Source organism: Panthera tigris, chromosome C1 (genome assembly GCF_018350195.1).
Source record: "Panthera tigris isolate Pti1 chromosome C1, P.tigris_Pti1_mat1.1, whole genome shotgun sequence".
Lineage (NCBI taxonomy): Eukaryota > Metazoa > Chordata > Mammalia > Carnivora > Felidae > Panthera > Panthera tigris.
Window position 1 is genome coordinate 173,051,941 of NC_056667.1, and position 21,978 is coordinate 173,073,918.

The window sequence follows — 21,978 nt, forward strand, 5'->3', positions numbered from 1 at the left end:
TCATGATCTCACAGTTCATGAGTTGAGGCCCCACATCGGGCTCTGTACCGACAGTGAGGAGCCTGCTTGGGATTCTCTGTCTTCCTCTCTCTCTGCCCCTCCCCTGATCACTCTCTTTCTCTCTCAAAATAAATAAATAAACATTAAAAAAAAAGTAGCTCTTTGTATATTATTGGAGATGAAAAGCATTCTTACCAAAACTTTGTGGGAGTAAATAACACTAAAACTAAAAGACAGACACAGCTGGGCAAGCTTCTTGGACACAAAATCAAAAGGAGAAAAATGACTCTGGCTGCATTTGTGACATGAGCATGAAGAAATAAAAGGCTAAAGTGACCTAAATGAACTTTAAGGAGGAAGAAGTTTGTGAGGAAACTGGATGATATCCTATGAAGAAAGCAGATCAAGAAGATAGCCATCAACAACTTTCTGGAACTAGACTTAGGCAATAAGATAACTTTTACAGAAGTCCTATTTCAGAAAAGGAAGCATTATCTGATTTACAGGGAAAGTGTAAATTTTAGTTTTGTTGTATTTTGTTTCCTTTATTATGAGGTATTGAGTAGTATACAGACCTTGTGATGAAATAAAGGAGTGTTATGCATTGAATGTTTGTGTCCCCCCCCCCAAATTAATATTGAAGCTCTAACCCCCATTTTTGAAGATTGGACCTCCAAAGAAGTAATTAAGGTTAAATGAGGTCATAAAAGTGGGGCCCCGATCTAATATGATTAGTATTCCTATAAGTAGAAAGATATATTGCTCTCTCATTTTCTCTCCACTTGCCCAAAGAAGTCTCATAAGTGCACAGCAAGATGGCAGCTGTCTACAAGCCTCAAGAAGAGGCTTCAGAATGAAACTTTGATCTTGGTACCTTGCTGGCACTATGATCTTGGAATTCTCAACCTGTAGAACTGTGGGAAATAAATTTCTGTTGATTAAGCCACTCTGTCTGTTGTATTTTTATTATGGAGCCTGAGAAGACTAAGACATGAAATAGACAATAACAGACTGGGGATTAGATATATAAATGTGTGTCCAGAAAATTTTTGACAATAATGGGATAGAATATAATATATAGCCTGAGCTAAGATAAAGAGGTCAAGGGAGGGGTGCCTGGCTGGCTCAGTTAGAAGATACAACTCTTGATCTTGGGGTCATGAGTTCAAGCCCACACTAGGTGTGGAGCCTACTTTAAAAAATAAATAAAATAATTTTTTTTTAAATTAAAGAGATCAAAGGAAAGTTGAAAAGACATTTTTTTAAAAACATTTATTTATTTTCAAGAGACAGACACAGTGCGAGGGGGCAGGTGCAGAGAGAGAGGGAGACAGAATCCGAAATAGGCTCCAGGCTCTGAGCTGTCAGTGCAGAGCCCGACACGGGACTCAAACCCACCAACAGTGAGATCATGACCTGAGCTGAAGTTGGACGCTCAACCGATTGAGCCACCCAGGCTCCCCAAAAAGGACAAAATGAAATAGAAAAAATGTTTAAGAAACTTCTTAAAATAAAATTACATGATAAAAATATTTGGGAATTCAGCAAGCCAGAGAAATGCCTTCCAGCTGAGGTCTGAAGGAAAAGAATGTAGATGGAATTTAGAAATGATAGAATATCCATTCAACTTTGCTGTAAGTGTAGGCTAAGGGGTGTTCCTTGGGGTTTTAGTACTCCTAGATTTTCCAGAGGGATGGTTCAGCATCCCTGAATCTAATATCAGTGAAATTCTAGGCTTTTACTTGTAGCTTGAAAGAGACAACTGGCATCTTCACTTCTTTCCCAGTCAAAAATTAACAAGGATGGTTTTTTTGTACAGACATCTATACTTGCCAGGTGATGATTTCAACACATTTGCCTTTTTAAAGACCATACAGCAACCCTACCAGTTATGTAACTTGTTAATAAGCCCATTTCTTACGTTTGGTATTCCAGGGATGGCATGCTTGTAAAGAAGAGAGAGTAAGACAGAATGAATTCATGATTTTCTGGGTGATAATGTCATTTTACTCCCTGTTTGGATTATCATTTTTGGCTCTGTCTCCAGCAAAATATTAAAAAGAGTGACCTAGACACTTCTTCTCCCCCATTCTCTCTTTTTATCATGTGATATTACCACTGTTTTAACTGTTAGGTTACAAAATATGTCAAGGCTTATCTCCTTTCTACCCCCCCACCCCCCTCACATGCACACTTGTTTAGAGCTTTCATGACTATTTATGAAATTTAGAATCATCATGTCTGGTCTCAAAATAATTAACTACCATTATTTTTATTTGGATCATATATACTTACAATGTAGTTTTTAGGGGAAAATTGACATCTTTATGGTGATCTTCTTCTTCAAATACATCATGTATTTTTCCATGAACTGATTGATGTCTTCTATTGTGATTGTTCGTAGTATTGAAATGTATTTCACTCATTTCTTATTTAAGTTGTCCCTATTTATTTTACCTTCTCTTGATGCTGTTACAAATTTGCTCCTTTTTACCCTACTGGGGCGTTTACCTGGTTGTTATATGTGTACATGGGAAATATGTATCTGTGCACATTTACTTTGTGTGTTGTTATATTTCTGAATTCTCCTACTGCTTAGAATAGCATTCAAGGGGTGTCCATAGCTATCATCTCACCCCTTTTTTACTTTAAGTGTATTTATTTATTTTGAGAGCGAGAGAGAGGGAGAGGAAGAGGCTGTGCACATGAGCTTGGGAGGAACATAGAGAGAAGGAGAGAGTGAGAATCCCAAGCAGGCTCTACACTGTCAGCACAGAGCCTGACGCAGGTCTCAATCCCACAAAACGTGGGATCATGACCTGAGCTGAAATCAAGAGTCAGAGACTTAACCGAATGAGCCACCCAGACACCCTCATCTCTCTTTATATATATGTATATATGTACATACATACAAATATTTATTGTACTTATTGCATGTGCAACATATTGCTTTCTCATTATATAGTCAAGATATATGTTAGAGTCAGTGAAGTGCCTTTTCTAGTACTTTCTCATGCATCCTTTTAGGTTATCTCTACCTTTCATTATTTTGAGCTATTTTACAGATTTGTTAGTTGCATAAAATTGATAATGATGTACATTTATTCTCTATTATAGAAATACATACTAGTTATTCAATAGAACGTAACTGATTATTGCCATAAGAATAGAGCATCTATTTATAAACTCATTTCAACATATCTTATATTCTTCTATACACGTGATACTTGAATTTTTCCATGAATTGTGATATATTGTTCTGTCAATAATGAAAGAACTAACCAAAATCTGGGACACGTTTTCATTTTATATTTGTGAGTCATGATTATTCCCCCTTTTAAAATTATCCCTAAATAGTTATTTTCCTTCTTTTTCTTTCCTCTGTTCAATACAAAACTACACAATGGAACATAATGGAGAAAGGAGAGAAATTCCTGTACATTTTCCTCTTTCTGGGCATCCTTTCCAAACTTCTTTCAGCCTAGAAAGGAATTTGAATACTTATTTAGAATTTTATTTCTTTAGAGTTTTCTAGCTTGAAAAACAAATTCACAATTTTTTTCAAATTCATAATATTTAAAAAATTGGTTTATGGGATGTTTTACTGGTTTATTGCAGATTTTAAAGAGGGCAAAAGAGATATAGTCATTGATTTTAGTAGTATTCCACTGACTGCTATAAACAGTTATGTGTATAAATTATTCAACACTTCAGTACACATGCGTGAAAATCAACTTTAACTCATAACTTTAATATTTTCATACAATCAAAAAATAGAGATGTACATTAAGTAGATATAATATGACTTATTTTAATTGATCAAAATATCTCGTTTGTGACTTACAGATAAAAGAAGTGGTGGTTTCTATTAGCAGGTTAAAACCAAAAGACAATGAAGTTCACACTTAAAATTATTAAGCCAATAAATACAGCACTACACCTACCACTAATACTATGTACACACTGCGTTACATTTGAGCAAACACCAAATTCCAGAATGGATATTTTATGAATGAATTCACTGGAAAATAACTTTAGAAAATGAAAAAGGACAAACTAGAATTTTTTAATTAAAATCTGACTTACACAAGTACTTACAGAAAAGTAGCAGATCTGTATTCTGAAAGGTAGAAATTCCCCAAATTAGTGTTTAGCTACCCCAAAAATTTGGTTTTAAAAAGTATTTATTTTATCTTTTCTTTATAAGTAAGATATAAAGGAGATCCTAGTTATCACTTCAGCTTTAGAGAAGTCTAATATTTGAAAATACTACTCGTAAGAAAATATGGCTACAAAACTGAGTAATTATTGGATGCCTTCATCTAAAAACTGTGCACTAAACAATTGTGAGCCATAAAAGAAATCTGATCTAAATTTAATATGATAAAAAAACAGAATAAAAGAAACACTGGAAAATGACAGTAAAATTTTTACTGTAATGCTGATGGAGAATTTGACAGAATTTTCTACTGTCATTTATGGTTGAGACTTGACAGTTTGTCTGGAAGAATGTGGAAATATGTGAGCAGTATGAAGCAAAGGATTTGAATCTTTGAAGAATAAGTAGCTAAAAAGCGAGTTTATTTAAAGGAATTTTTGTATTATTTAGACAGTGGCAAGTCGAGAACAGCCTGCATTCCTTCCTGTGACAGCTTGCTGTAAAATCCATAGATTTAGAAACAAACGACAAAATCTTTGCATGTGTACAGATGAATTATAACTATATTGACCAAGCCACTTAATCTGTTAGTTCTTACTAATTTAGATAATTTTCCTGGACAATTACAAATGACTTCAGAACTCACAATCTATTGACAGTTAAGAAAGAATCTATGATTACTCAGTCATTAGTTTAATCCATTTTAAGCAAATTGACACACTAGAAAAGCACATATGCATAGTAACTTGTCCTCCTCAAATTGAATTTTACTAATTGAAGGCATTTTTGTTTTTCAGAAATTCCAGTGGAAAATAACATTAGGGGAACAACTGAATCCCATTTAAATATCACTTTAATTCATTAGCAAGGCTTTCTTCCATCTTAATTTAATTACTCCCTAAATGTTCTGACAATTCTTCTTCACTGATGTATTCAAGTCTTTCACTGATTTCTAGTATCATATTATCATAGTAGCTCTAATAAAGCATTGTATATGATATATATGTATATATATTCTATTCCTCTAATTTTTTAAAAAGTCTGAACACTCCCAAAGCCATAAATGTTTATGCAGTAAGCGTCAGAAAAGTAATATTTTTAATGGTGTGAAAACCATAAGAATGGCAGATTGGCATTTTTTATGATAGGAATCCATTAACGTTACAGGATTAGAATGCAAGTTCATCGTCAAAATAAAAGGAGAAATATGTCAAACATACCTATTATTAAGGTATGAAAGCATCACCTAAGCTAATATAATAAAACAATGGCTTGATTTTTTTAAATAAATATTTTATATCTTATCATAGATATTTCTGTTCTCTTGGTTCTCAAACAAACTTCTGATGCTGGCATCTGGTTGTCTTTAAAATATTTACCAAATATAGAATTCCAGACTCTATTTTATTATAAAATCAGCCCAGACACAGTATCAGATATTAACATGCATACATTGTTACATTATGTATTTGTTTTTTTAAAAAGTTACCTAGGTTGTACACATTTGATTTCAGACTATAAAATAGAATAACAGAGTATTTACAAGCTTATTTTTCATAACAAATTTTTTTTTACAAACTTCCAAGAAAATAAGAAATCCTTCACTGATTTCCTTCATGTAAAATAATTGCCAGTTTGTCTACACAGTAGAAATGGAAGGGGCAAAGTTTCTATTTACAGATACAGGGAAACTGATTCCCTCCCACTTGTGTAGTAAGATAGGAAAGTAGCTGACAAGGATGTTTTGTAATATCAACCAAGATATCCCCCTGATGATGCCAAAGTAGGATTGTATGTCTGACATACTATTCGTCAAACCTCAAAAACAGATATGACATTGGATATAACTGTGATGTATCAGCCAATGAGTAGCCAATAGCAATTCTACTCTATTGCTTTTCTTGGGGAGAAGTGGGTAAGCCAACAGAAATAATTACCTCTTTATGCAGTCCATTTGAAAGGGTAAATACAAAAAGGGTTAGAATACCTACTTGGTTAAAAAAAAATCAACTGCACCAATGAATATGGGATGAAGATTTTTAAAACAAACAAATGAAAAGTTAATTTTCCCTCTAAGTCTATAGGCCTCAGCTAGGCCTGTTTAGCCAACAAGAGTAGAATCACGCCCGATGTGTATATGAACTTTACAGTCTTATTCACATGTGAATTCGTGCAGTGGTGTACTAGAGCTGGCACACACCAGCCTACAAGAGTTGACTGTCCTCATCTTTTCCCAGTTTCACACTCGGTGATGTCAGATTGGTAGACCGAAATTAGCCCTGGTGGGAATACGCCATAGAAACTGGAAAAACATTACAAATCAAGGGTTTTTTTCCCCTCCCAAAGGGCTAGTTGTTAAACATTTAACAAAATACTACTGAATTGATGTGAGGCGTTTCTTTGTGGTATTCAAGAAATTCATTTTATACTGAAGTCTTCTGGTTGTAAAGTCATGGATCCAAGTCCTTGAGTTAGGAGTGACCCAAAATAGTTAAACAGTATTCCCTCTATTATCAATCATATAACTTTTCTTGTTTTAAGACAACATTTTCAATATCGTGGATGCTTTTTCCATTTAAGTGTTCACTGGGACAGTCATGACTGTATCCTGTACCATCACTGATTGTTGACACTGTGTAAGACGCACTGCGAAGAGCATCTGAATGGGAGAAGCTGTTTCCAAATTGGATTTTATATTGATTCCAATTTCTTTTCAGAATTGCTTGAACCTATCAATCAAAAAGAAACAGAAAGGACAAGAGCAATCCATTATCTGAAATAAAGATACTGTATTTAAAAGTAAAATATAATAATTTATGTAAAACTTTAGAAAAACCAAAAGCATTGATGTTAATTAGTGAATAATATTGCTTTTTTTTAATTAAAACATTAAATTGGAAACATTAGGAAATTTACAGTTAGGAAATTCGTTGCCTTGCTCTTTATTTTAGATTCCCTCGATATTTTTTTCATGCCTTATCTTTGAAGCTTTAATAATGCATATGAATGTATTATGGTCAAACAAGTAGTTAATCCAGACCCCCTTTTGTAAGATTGTGTGTGTAACATTTACTTTTATATCAGTATCTTAAATAATAGAATGAGAAGATAATTAGTAAGAGTATAAAAGAAGAGAGGAAGTATAAAAGAAAAAGAAGTTAGGGAAACAGGGAATATAAATCATCATCATCATCATCAACAGCAGCAGCAACTAGTTTTTACGGAGTGATTAACACATGCCAGGTATTGTGCTACATTCTGGAAAAAAAAGATCAGTGTTTTTGTCCTCCTGAGGCTTACTAGCCAGAGGGAAGAAAGCGTTCAACAGGTAATGACAAATGAGATGAGCCTGTGAAAACGTTTAGGAATGTTACCACTCCACTTTTTTTTGTTTTTGGATCTCCCTCTGACTGGATGAATTTGATGTTAACTGGCTTCCTTCTTCTCTAAAGCTAGAGATCAGGACTTGTAGGCCATGTATAGTGACCTAGGTTTGAATCGAACATGAGACACAAAGGTGATTTTCTTCATACTGAATCAGTGAGTGGAAATGAGAATATTCAAATACATCTCCAGTTTGGCAACCTGGATGTTTCCAGGTGTCTGATGATTGGGCACACTGGTGTGGGACTCTGCTCCTAGGTTACGAGTGTATTAGCCACATCCCTGTGACCTAATCCAGATCTGTCCAAAACATGTGTAGCTTTGAACTGTCTTCCCCACACTATCTACTGCTCTTTGACCCTTTGCTTCCTCACAGGGAATTTGAGCATCACTGAAAGCAACTTTCCAGTCATCCATGTACTAGAAACATACTCCTGCAATAATTGTTTAACTTTCTGCTAATATATAAAATTCCCCAACTTTTCATTCACTGTAATCATGTGTAAAAATTAATATTAAACTTTAAAATAGGATGGCTTAGTTAAGTCTTCATTGTTTTATATAATAGATCAAGAAAACTTCTCCAAATTATGAACAATCTATTACTAATAGCTATTCCCAGGAGATCTTTTAATGAGAGAACTCAGTGGGATACTTCAAAGTCCTTTGAGTCTCCTGTTCTCTGTCACTTAAAATGGACATAAAGTTTTACTGTCTCACTTTATGTTTTAGCATGTAGAAAAACAGAAGACACAAATAGAAAGTCAAACCGTTTCTTTTTTTTAGTTTTATTTATTTATTTGAGAGAGAAAGAGAGAGAGAGAGAGCATGAGCCGGGGGTGGGGGGTGCAGAGAGAGAGGGAGAGACTGAATCCTAAACAGGCTCAGCAGTGTCAGCACAAAACTTTATGTGAAGCTTGAACTCATGAACCATGAAAATCATGACCTGAGCCAAAAACAAGAATTGGCTGCTTAACTGACTGAGCCACCCAGGGACTCCCTAAAGTCAATGGGTTTCTTTAGTTAGAATTCCAAATGAGTTACTAAAATTTCGGGTAGCTCTATTGTAGAATTTAAAAATTATGTAATTAGAAATGCAATAAATTGGTTTTAAAAATTGTATTTTATGAAATTCACAACCTCAGGACTTTCCAGTTTATTTCTTTATATATATTCTTCAGGACTTTCAAGTTTATTTCTTTATATATATTAACTATGTCAGAAAGGAATAATTTATATTCGTACACAAATAAAGAAATAAAAGCCTTTATGGGACAATGAATATATTTATCTTGCAAAAAAATCATATTTTGTTTCCCTCATGGTTTAGTAATGTCTTTCTTAATTCTCCAAATAGCATATTTAAATTAAAGCAATTTAAAATAGGGGCACCTGGGTGGGTCAATATCTGTCACCTTTTGGTTAAACATCCAACTTGTGGGTTCGAGATCTGTGTTGGGCTTTGTGCTAACACCTCAGAGCCTGGAGCCTGCTTATGATTCTTTGTCTCCCTCTTTCTCTCTCTGCCCCTCTCCTGCTTGCACTCTGTCTGTCTCTCAAAAATAAATAACACTTAAAAAATAAAGTAATTTTAAATAATATCTGCATACATAATGTCTTCAAGAGCATAAGCAAACAACAGATGAAAATGGTTTTAGAATGTGCCTTTTAAATATTCAAAGATTTACAACAAAAATGACGTTGGGCAGATTATCTAGATATTCCTGATGGGAATTGGTTTTGATCCTTATTTTATGCTAAATTCATTTCTCTTCCCTTTGCTACTAAATAATGGATTGACTGAATACCTTTCCTATATAGTTTCTGTTTGAAAGCAAATGGAAGGTAGCTATATACAAAAGATTCTACATAAATGTTGGGAAGAAGTTGACAAGAAGAAATATCATAGCTGTGAATGTATAACTTTTTTAAAAATGAAAGCTTAAATTAAATTCCAACAGCCAAGATGCCTTTTGAAATATCTGTTTGCTCTTGAAATATCTGCTTTGATTACAATCATCACCCTATTTCTTCCTTGCAACTAAATCATCAGAAAAGCCATGAAAGGTCAATTTCCTGAACTGTGGGGACATTTTTACTGAGGTTAAAAAGTGAACCTAATTAAAGACCTATGGGCCTTGTAGACTTCCTTTTGTTTATATTATTCTCTATAAGGACTTAAGTTTTTCATCTGCTTCCTCTAATATATATCACATCTATTCAACAGAACATTAAAGTGACCACTCTTAGTACACTTTTAATGAAAAAATTATGATGGGAAGAGATAACAAGGAGAATTGACATTGGAAGGGAAGGCGTTAAAGATATGAAAATGTTTTTTATTGCCTTACACATGAGTATTATATAAATAGTAAACCCCACTGTTTAGAATATAACCTTACAACATTATATGCCCATTAGCGCTTCATAAGGAAGCTATAACTCCTTAACCGAAATCAATTAAAAAATATTTAATAGAGCTTCATATAAAAATGCTACCTAGTTTTCATTAAAGAATGTAGGTTTGATTATTATCGATAAATCTTTTTGTTCACTTTATAAAAATACTCTCAGGTATTGTTTGATTTACTCCTGAGGCAAGGGAGGGCCCTTCTAATGACAAGAGCTCTAGTTTGTGCTAACAGTGCACATTTTGTCTGAGTGGGCTAGAGATGAGATGAATGTGGCCTGATAATTTGTCAAGCCACCATTATTTAGTGAGAAATGCAAATAGGAATATTTTGGATAAAAAAATACATAAAATTGTTACTTAAAAAGAAAGAAAGAAAAGAAAAAGATAAAGACTAAGCTAAAAGGAAGCTATTTGACCTCCCGTGGAAAGCAAGAAGGAGATTTAAGCTGGAGCAAGTGATTTTAAGAAGTACATGACATAGTTGGAACAACACAAAATGAATTTGGCAGCTGTGTCATCATGTTATGAGAGTGGGAAAAACTAAGAGGCAAAAGGACAAAAAAGGAGGGATTGTAGTATTTCCTAAGATGAGAAATGAGTCATCCACAAATAGAGACTGCATCTTGAGAGATGAAGAAAAGGGGACAGATATTGGAGATGTTGTAAAGAACCAAAGGATTTGGCAACAACTAGGCTCAAAGATTTTGTATTATTGTAATTTTTTGCTGCCAAAATTTTCTCAGTTTTAGGACATGGCAGAAGATCAAGGTCTCTGTCTCTTTTGCTTACACAGAAAGAGTGCAACAAGATTGTTAGGCATTAGTTTAGATATTCCCTGGGCAACCTTTCCAAATAAAAAGGCCAATTTGAGATTGATTCCAAAATGATTAATGCTCCTACTTGTATATATATTTTTGAAAATAAATGACTTGAAAGATCTAATAAGGAATCTATAATGTACTGATAATCTGTTGAGGGTGGGGCATGGTGATAAAATTTTAGATTCCTAGCCTACACTAATCTTTGTGAGACTTGTGTAAGGAACTTGCTTTTTTTTTTTTTAACTCCTTTAATAAAGTAGACATCAAGACTCCAGAAGGTTCAGAATATTGCCCAAATTATTATAGCCAGGAACAAAGTAGCATCTTGGGGGTTTAAATGCATTGCTGTGTCTGTGCTTTTATTCTACACTGCTTCCTATCACAAAATATTCTACTAGTGATTATGTTTTGTACACTTAAAAATTACCCTTTAGAATAATATGTCATGTCTCTGCAGATGCAGAGGTGTATTGTTCATATTCCATGCATGTTCTTTGGCCTGTTGTCTATTTCTTTCTCATCTACCTTTAACTGTAAAATCCTATATTGGCAGCAAATAGGATTGCCTAATTCAGTTTATGCAGTCATAAATTTATAGAGGTACATAATCAATGCTATTTGAATTATATTATCAAAACAAATGATTTCTCTATTTTTCCTAATTTCATATTCTATCTATGCTTCTCATCTACTTCAGAAAGAGTCACCATTGTCTACTATATAGCAGAAGCATCATGGAAGCACCACCTAAAGATATGAAATATAGCCTCCCATGTTTGACAGTTCTACACTCCAATATAAATAATTAAGTGAAATAAAAATTTTTAAAAATCAATTTGATAAAATCAAACATGAAATTTCATTATTTGCTGAGAAAGAAATAAATTCTTGTTAAGCAAAGAAAACCAATATTTTATAGATTTTCATGACATGTACATGATTTCCAATGTTGATTTATTTGTAGGAATAGTTCTCATAAAGTTATACCAACTGGTTGACATGGTTCCCATCTGAAGCTTTGTGATAGCTTCACAGTTACCAAGTATTTGAGTCTCACTCGGTGGCTCTCTAGATTTCTAATTTTGCTGAGTTTTCCAGTCCTCTAACAGATTAAAACTTGTCCGGTAGATTAAAAACAGATAAAGAGCTAAATCAATATAGCTCAAACCACTGAGCCATAACACCATTCATATGCATAAGAAATATGGTACCAGTTTGTAAAACACCTGAAACTTTCCACTTAGGGAAGCCTAGGATAAAAATGTTGAAATATCCAAGAGCATGTTGCCATGTTACAAATTAGAGCATTCTCTTCTCCGAAGTTTTCTAACTTACTGCATGTCCTCCCTGTATAACTGAGAGTTTAATTTTTTTTTAAAATCTTTTTGTAACCACCAGAAAACTATTTTCAAAGACCACATTGTGAGCTAGGCAAAACAAAAAAAAGAGAGAAAGGGGGGAAATGAAAATGAGTCAATTCTATTTCATATTACAGTGTATGTTTTATGAGGGTGTGGATTGCCTAGCACTGGACCTAGGACAAAGGCCAGACTTAAAAAAGATTCGTTCAAATGGTAGGTGAAAGACTAGATAAATCAAAGTAAATGATAGACTCTTTTAAAGTGAGGCTGATTTTGCCCTACTCTTGAACTCCAGTATGACCCAAGCTTTTGGGTAGAAGAGTTACATCCATGAAAAGAGATCCTGTGGTTCTTTTTCCTGATCAAAATGGAATTTGAAGTAGTTGTTCCTAGGGAATGTGTGATTCTCTCTCTCTCTTTTTAAGGAAAAGATACATTGCAAACATAAAATGATAAAAGGAATAAAAACAGTCACCATACCTCTCCATTAAAGAAGCAGAAAATTGTAGAAACCAAAAGACCCTGTAAAAGAAAAATAGAATTTTCTGACTCCAGATGGAAAAGATACATTATTTGTAACCAACTTGCTACGTACACAGTTAAGACTAAAACCAAAGCCACATGCAATTTAATACCAAATTTCACAAGCTGCCTTCCTGATTCAAGAGCACCATACCTGATAATGCATAAGGATGTGCATGATGTAATCATATATCTCCTCTGCAATCCTTCCTTCAGGTCTCCACGGAAGCAGCACAAATTCAATGCCAAGTAATGGCACCAGGATAAGTGTAGCTCTGACAGCTTTCATGTAGAGATTGGATTCTGCTTGGTGAGTAACTTTTAACTTGGTGATGAGAACACGTACAATGTTTAATAGAAAAAAAAGATTCACCTAAAAAAATAAAATGACATCATGAAAATTATTTCATATTTAATATTAAGAAGCATTTTTGAAGGATCCTTGAATTTATAAATCTTAGATTCTTTTCTTTATTTTTTTTTAATGTTTGAGAGAGAGACAGAGACAGAGTGCAAGCAGGGGAGAGGCAGAGAGAGAGGGAGATACAAAATCTGCAGACGCTAGGCTCTAAGCTGTCAGCACAGAACCTGACGTTGGGCTTGAACTCATAAACCATGAGATCATGACCTGAGACCAAGTCAGATGCTTAACTGACTGAGCCACCCAGGAGTCCCAATCTTAGATTATTTTCAACGTACAAGAATATGTTCTACTACCGAGAATATATGTCCAATATATTAACTTGTATTTCTACAATTGTGATTTATTAATTTAACAAGTACATCAACTTTAATGGGCCTAGACTTTAGAAAAATAAAATTACGGCAGAATTAGTGTAGAACACCTTCAGTTAAATAATATATGAGAGTTTTTATCAATTCATTTTCTTATGTAATTTTTTAAAATTTCACTGTGGTCCAAAAACTAAATCTTTTCAACATTTTCAGCTCAAAGGAAATAATTGTTTATGACAAATGCTAATTTTTTTAAGTGTCTCCTCTGTATCACTGTCCATACTGGAACTTTCCAAATACATATTCTACCATAAAATAACCATTTTCATCTTTTTGGTTCCTTCTTCCTGTGTTTCTTTTTGTAGCAATAATCTTCATAACTCCCCAGTATAGTATCGTAAGCTTTTTTATCATTCTGAGGAGGCTGGTCACACACTAAATCAGCTGATGTTCAACCCAGATAATCCTAGAGATAAAATAATTTTGGCATCCCACAGGGACTTTTGTTAATTTCTTTCTGTAATTACATATTTGCTGTGTGTTAACAACTTTCCCCAAGACAAAACATTCTTTTTGAAAGGGAGACATAAAACATCAAAATACAGCATGGATAACTAAGTTACTCAGGCAATGGACAGAGTTCTACTTTAATATATCTCTCTCTTTTGCTCTCTCTCTCTCTCTCAGGTTGAATACCACTTTCTTATCTTCATTTAAGTCAAAATCTTTTACACTTGACTATTTTTCTCTGTGCCCATATTTATGCCTTCCATAGGATTAATGGCATTAACTCCAGAAGAGCCCCTCAGGACTCTTATGCTATTATGCTATGTTCTCTTTCCTTTTTCTTCACCCTGACTTCTAGTATCTGTGCTTTAATAATCTAAAACTTTTAAGCTACATACATACATACTTTATGTCTGCATACTTTAATAAATTGGAATAGTAATTATAGTATCTCATTTAATACAGAAAACAGCGAACAAATGCTTTTGCTGATTTAAGGCATGTGTTATGAAAATAACTGGGCATAAAAATATCCTACTACTATTCTTAGAGAATCTAATGGAACATATGCTCCAAAGATATACAGCTCACTACAATCCTGATGGAAACACATCTATGAAAAGTAACATGAGTTATAGACACAGGAATATCTCTGCTAAAGACAAAAGCAGAATAAGCCATTTCAACAGGTGTAAGAAGGAAACATGACAAATCAACACATCAGCTGTTATTCCACCCTTCTTAATATATTCCCTTCCTAAATACTCATTGTTGTTTAAAAGTGTTGATTAAATGGAAATCAGTACCAGTCCGTAGAAGAAAATATAATAATGCCCTTTATCTGCTTATAAATTTAGAATATAAAATATTTTATAATCCTTACAGAGAAAATCATAAATTATAAAATCAGTAGAAATGCTGCAATTTAGGTGTCCATTAAATGAAAATTTCTAACTGCAAACTGCTTCTCCAAAATGGCAAATCTAATTTAAAATGTGAAATGGGAAACTAGAAAGTCACCCTACTTTATTTTCTGCAAATACTCCCATTTATTTTGAATAAGAATAGAACAAGAATCTTCCATTTCAGATGAACCAGGTCTAAATCTCATGTATCTTAGCGCAAAACTAGTTAAGGTAAAGAAAAGAAACTTGTTTTTACCCCAATATGCATAAAGATCACATAGCTGGTGTGCACAACAGGACATTTTCATATCACGGTACCACCCTGGGAAACAGGGTGCATCAGCACCGTAGCTGTTGGAGGATTCCTGCAAGCCATTCCGATAGTAGAACAGCCAGCAATCACTTAACTATGTACTGAACGGACTTAAATATCTCTCACTAAACACAAATTAAATGGATCCCCTCTCAGCTTCCCTTTGGCAGGATCTCAAAAGTGCTGTAGCCACTTGAATTCCACCCAGCTCAAGGGGAAATGTGACAGGGGAAGTCTGAGTGGAAAGAAACCGATTGAGGTTGAAATATTTTATTTATAAAAAATGTACTTAAGCATGTGACCATATAAACAATTGCTAAGTCCCCTCCCAAGACCTTGGAATTGGCCAGAACCAGTGAGGAGCCCTCGAAATTAAACAGACAGAACAATTTATCCTGGTAGAAAAATAGGCTCCTGCTGTTTTGTTAAGCCAAGAAAATAGAAACAGTTTTATGCAAATAATGTGGATTTTCACTTCCTTTCCTACAGAGTAGATGGGTTATATTTCTGTGTGATATTCTACCCTAGCTGTACCATCTACTCTTCCCTCCCAAAATTGATGTGGAGAGGCTTTTCTAAGGATTTTGTTAGTTACGATTACATTTTTCATTTGCTAAGGTTCCTTTACTTATTTCCTGAACCTCTCTGATTTAAGCATTTGAATTAATACCCCTTTGCAGAATAGTCAGATCTCTTGTAATAAATTTTGCCTTATGTTCTGTAAGCTCCTGGGTGGCCCCAAAACGTGTCTTATTTCTTCTAACTCTCCTCAGAACAGAATCAGAGTATTATGTAGAAGTTACAAGAAACTTTTTAAAGCATTTTCTTTGGACAGTTTTTTGTTATGTTTTGTTTTTTTGTTTGTACTTTTTTTTTTTTTTTGTATTGTAGGCACTGGGTTAGCAGGATGCATCTCATATAATTCTTACAATAACCTATGAGGTATCCGTTCTTATTATTCCCTAATCACGGAAGAGACAACAAATGCACTGAGAGGTTAAATACAAAACAAAACAAAACAAAACAAAACAAAACAAAGCAGAACTTGCCCTGAGATACCCAGCCAGATGTGGTAGAACTAGGTTTCGGTGCAGGCTCTTTCAAAGAATACTAGGATATCTCAAGGTACAACTTAAACACAGTGTGTCGTGCATGTCCCCAGTAGGTGCAGGGCAGAAGGGAAGGAAATGTTTCTGCCTATGAAATTCTCACTAGAGTCTACATTACAGTATATTAAAATTTCCATAAATGATATAATAAATTCCATGTGTTGATTTTTGAACTGGCTGTCTTATGTGGCCAGGCACAAATCAGAGGTTTGACATTTGTTAATGTGCTTTATACATGCCAGGCTAATTACTGTATATGTATTACCTCATTTAACTCTTTGTTAAAAGGATTTAAAAATCACTACTATAATATTCTTTATTTTACCAGTGAAGGACTTGAGACACAATGTAATTAGTTTAATTGCCTGGGGTCATACAGCCGGTCAAAGGTGGAAAAGGAGTTCAAGCCCAGGCCTTCAGCCTCCAGAAGTTTCCCTCTTAATTGTGACTTGTTTTTGACAATTGCTTGAACAGTGTTCAAACATAATAATATACTAACCTACAGCTAGCAAATATAGTAAAATAATAGAAGAATATTTGTCTAAAACAAAGCATTTGAAAACAAGGTTTAGGAAGCTCTGAATTTTGGCTGAGAAACATACCACCTTTATCTTTTTATATATAATTGAGTATCAGTTGTAATTACCATCCCAGAGAGTGTAATTACATTCTGGTCTCTAATGCTATATGAAAAAAAGTATGTTAATCTGGATTAATTTATTTCCCTATTGAAACAATGTAATAAAAGCATTGAATGTGACTTCTGTTTCATTGTAACCACACTTAAAAATGTCCAATTGGTGTATTCATGTTAAGTGATGATCATTATAATAATAAAACAATAGTTTAACCAATACTCTCTTTTTCCAAATTAAAGTCTTTTCTCTATGGGACTGTTACTCTTACTACCAACAAAGGTGTGTGGGTTTTTCCCATTTGCCATTCCTACTCACATCGTCTATACCCTCTGCCCTTCTCTTCTGCTCTGTGCCCCAGGAAACTCAGAGGCACCTCTAAAGATTGCATCATCGTTCAAGCTTTCTTGCTCTCTGATATTTGCTGCACTTAGCCAAAGGGAAGAACCAAGAAATCAGAGCATAGGAAAAGAGAAGTTTTGGTATTTCTTCCTCCTTCTTCTTCCCTACCAGGCTGTGGTTTTGGCAGTGGCTGTGTTCTTCCACTCAAATCGAGACCTCCTGTTGGGCCACTCCTCCTAGCAATGGTCTAAATCCAGTAACACTGTTCTGACCCCTCTTGGGGTCTAGCCCCATTAACAGCTTCCCACTGCCAGTCCTGGGTGCCTGGCCATCCCTTAGGAATTAGCTCCTGTTCTGTCCCTGCCTTCACTTCACATACAACACCTTTATTACACTGTCTTCAATTAGACACTGTGAACATGTCATTATTTCCCCCAGGAACTTGAAAGATATCATAGGCCAAATGATTCAGGAAATAAAGTTGAAATATGAACATCATGAAAAAAGGAAAATTTTAATTACATACCAGTAAAGCAGCACAAATTGGACCATGGATAATATAGAGGAGATGGGTATCAGAACTGATCCAGCAGCTTGGGGAAAAAACAGGAAAATTATGTTGAAGACTTTTATTTTACTTAGTTCCAATAGAAATCAGAAAGAGAGATTATCTTACTTGTCATTGTAATACAAGCTTCTCGCAACAGCATGTATACAAGCAGGGATCAGTGGAAATCCTGTAAATATCAAATGAAAAGAAAATAAACAAGCAACTTTCTCTGTAGATGGAATTTCTAAAATGTGTCATAAAATATGAAACTCCGAGTACTCTCGGAACAAACATAACTGGTCACTATATGTTTATTGAATAAATATTATGAAGTATTTGTTATTTATATATTCAGGTGTGTGTGTGTGTGTGTGTGTGTGTGGTTTCTTCTAATAGAAGTCATTTTGAATCCATGGACTTCAGAGCCTAAGTCCATAATTTTACTGCCTAAGCCCAAAGACTTAGAAGAATTCAATAGATTTTCTTTTTGTAAGTTACTTCTTTACTTATTTTGAGAGAGAGAGTGCAAGTGGGGGAAAGGTAGACAGAGAGAATCCCAAGCAGGCTCCTTGAACAGTCAGCTCAGAGCCTGACATGGGACTTGAACCCAAAAACCATGAGATCATGACAGGATCTGAAAACAAGAATCAGATGCTCAACTGACTAAGCCACCGAGGAGCCCAAAGAATTCATATATATTTTCTATGATATGGAATTGGCCAATACTTAGTAGATAGTCAGATGTGGGAAGAAGTTGAGACTGATGAGGTGAAGAAAAAGAGAAAGATTATATATATATATATATATATATATATATATATATATATATATATCAGATATTTGTTTTTACCATTCTAAATCAAATTTTTCCAAAATAAAATGAAAAAATGTTTTATAAAGGTAACCTTACTAAATATACTGAATATACTAAAGAGTGTGTGTGTGTGTGTGTGTGTGTGTGTACATACCTCCATCTATCAGTGTCTATTTGTTGTCTGGCCGGATAGATAGGCAGATTGATATATGATAGGGAAGTATAATTTCAGTTATGTTTCCGGAAACTAGCCCAATTGAATTCATTTTAAGCATTATATATTTTGCATTATTCTACTTATTTTTAAAAATATGCTAGGGGGCACCTGGGTGGCTCAGTCAGTTAAGTGTCTATCTCTTGTTTTTGGTTCAGGACATGACCTTATGGTTTGTGAGTTCAAGACCTGTGGCAGGATCTGTACTGAAAGCACAGAGCCTGCTTGGGAGTCTCTCTCTCCATCTCTCTCTGCCTCTTCCCTGCTTGCACTCTCTCTCTCTCTCTCTTTCAGGATAAATAAATAAAATAAATGTGACTTTAAAAAAAATAAATAAAAACATGCTAGAAGCACAAATCAAGAAACAGGCTTTTAATTACAGAGAACAAACCGATGATTACCAGAGGGGAGGTGGGTTTAAGTAGGTGATGGGGATTAAGGAGTGCACTTTTCATGATGAACACTGGGTGATATATGGAATTGTTGACTCACGATATTGTACACCTGTAACTAATATAACACTGTATGTTAACTAACCAGAATTAAAAAAAAAAAACTTAAAAATAAGAAGAAAAAGATAAGAAAATATGCTAAAAGTGTATCATTATTTGCTTTGTGAATGATACCATGTCAGAAGATTGTGTGGAAAAATAGATCTTTTGTGTGCCTTTATTCAATAACTGATCCCTCTACCCTTACAATAAAATGATATTTTTGGGGCGCCTGGGTGGCTCAGTCGGTTAAGCGTCCGACTTCAGCTCGGGTCATGATCTCACAGTCCGTGAGTTCGAGCCCCATGTCGGGCTCTGGGCTGATGGCTCAGAGCCTGGAGCCTGCTTCCAATTCTGTGTCTCCCTCTCTCTCTGCCCCTCCCCCATTCGTGCTCTGTCTCTCTCAGTCTCAAAAATAAATAAACATTAAAAAAATTAAAAAAAAATAAAGTTAAAAAAAAATAATAATAAAATGATATTTTTTAAAAAACAAACTTTTTCAGAGTGGAACTTCAAAGCTGGTTAAGCCCAATGCCCTCATTTTGCACATAGGAATAAGGAGATTCAGAATAATACAAAGACTAGATCCCTAATTCATGATTCCAATTCTATTGTGTTAGCCACTGCTTATTCAGCCAAGATACACATTGGAATATTAAATAGAAAAAAAAACAACAACATTGTATTATTGACCTTTTGACTACTGAAAACAATGAGTCAGTGGTACTTTTAAAAATATTTCAACTTACAGCAATAATCAAAGGTTAGTTGCCTGATGTTGTTTAAGAATGATTAATAATAAGGAAAATTGTATTTCAGAGGAACTCTGCATCTTCCAAGAGCTTTCTTGAAAGGTGAGGCAGCACATACCTGTAATGGCACTTACCCCAGCCAAGCAAATAATACCACATCAAGTGCTGCTTTTCCGCAAACACAGCCACCACAATGAGTGTGTGTAGGTAAATGCCTTCACAAAGCATCCAAAAGTAGTTACAGCCCATCAGGTAAAGATGAATGAACTGAGATACTTTACAACTAATCTGTGAGAAAAAAAAGAAAGAAGAAAGCAATCAGTATTTATGAATTCACATGTAAAGCAATAGTCTAGTTTAACTTAGTTATACAGAAATATGGAATTTTCTCTCCTCTACACAAAATCTTATGCGCTAATGATTAAGACTGTAAAATGCCAGTCTTCATCCTGATCTAATTGTGCCTCAAAAGTTTTTAGCCACTGACTCTAAAGATATATAATGATATACATCCCAAGAAATGTGTAAATTCCAAATTTATTACATTTAGTGGATGTGTATTTTCCAAATACGCTTTTTCGTGAAAAGTGCCCAACAATTCAAAGTCTTGCATATAACTGCTATCAATGCAACTACTTAGTGAATAATAATCTAGCGAGCCATATTTTATCTTATTCATAAATGAGGTTGAGGATTTCATGTAAGTAAAAAAGAAGAAAAAAAATATGATTTCCTTCCTCTTCTCCTGAGATCTCCACTTTCTCTTCTCTCTTCTTAGGGATAGGAAGAGGAAGGTTCAAATACAGGGTAAATATGAAGAAGGAAGAGATATATTTTACTCTCTTAGAAAGGAGAATAAATTAAAAGCTCTCCCAGAAATATACGGCCAGTCACTCTCATGAGCTCCTAATTATCTGTTCAATAAATATTTAGTGGCAATTATCATTATTTTTGATATAAATATTTTTTTCACTAAAAAGAAAGCTGGAAGTGAAATACATGGAAAATAAATACTTTGTTAACATAGAATAGTAATCATAACATTTGCATATTAGGTAGCTTAAAGTATTTTTTATATATTGTTTTATTTAATCTTTAATGCTGTGTGACACAATTTATCACTAGGCACATATCTCATGGATAGAAAACTGAGAGAAGTTAAGTGATTTGCTAATATTCATATAATATCAACCCAGGTTACACCCTGAACACAAGTCTTACAATTCTAATTTTGTTTTCATGATTATACACAATGCTTTCTACTTGAAGGACATTGATAAAACTTCGTCTCCCATTAAATACATTGGCAGAATGCATAACATTAAATTTTAAATAAAGTATCTTGATGTCAAACACAACATTATATTAACAAGTCTTCTCAAAGGTAATAATGAGTTATTCAATTATATTCTATAGAAATAATGGACTTCAGCTTCAAATTTTTTACCTGTTATAGTTTTTAGATATGCACATCTAATTGGGCTTCTTACTACTAACTTCCCTTAAAAATAGAAGTCTATCAGCCATCATGATAAAAAGACTTAAAACATGCTTCACAAACATATTTTTATGAAGGGCATTGCTGATATAAACAAACAATAAATTTTCCAAGAATACATGAAGAACAACTATATTATAGCTTGCAATTTGCACATTAAATACAATATCCTCATATCTAAATGTAAGATTTATCATCTCTTGCTCTGCAGCTTCTTGACAAAACTCCTAATCTCTTTGCTCTAGAGAAATTCACTCTTAAATGATAGCCCAGTAGCCAGTTTTTTTATATTGTTAATTATATCCCAGTGTGTTTCCTCACCCAGTGATGTTAGAGTGGAACATATACAAGATGAAGCAATCCGGATACATATGTGCAAACAATGCAGGGAATCTTAGCATTTTGGAAATAACCCCAATACAGACATAAAACACATAGGAGAGTATTGTTTAT

The 21,978-nt window shown here is 34.1% G+C and overlaps 1 protein-coding gene across 1 annotated transcript in view; it reads right to left on the reverse strand.

The window, feature by feature from the left end:
- Positions 1–3,730: 3,730 nt before the first annotated feature.
- Positions 3,731–21,978, reverse strand: part of CALCRL (calcitonin receptor like receptor) — a 103,345-nt gene continuing 85,097 nt past the window's right edge. Inside the window, exons 11-16 of the mRNA XM_007094656.3 lie at positions 20,162–20,315; positions 17,883–17,943; positions 17,733–17,799; positions 12,815–13,033; positions 12,619–12,660; positions 3,731–6,888 (exon numbers count right to left, since the gene is read on the reverse strand). Of these exons, the coding sequence (XP_007094718.1) occupies positions 6,673–6,888; positions 12,619–12,660; positions 12,815–13,033; positions 17,733–17,799; positions 17,883–17,943; positions 20,162–20,315 (759 nt within the window). The 3' untranslated portion in view covers positions 3,731–6,672. The remainder of the gene's footprint in view (positions 6,889–12,618; positions 12,661–12,814; positions 13,034–17,732; positions 17,800–17,882; positions 17,944–20,161; positions 20,316–21,978) is intronic.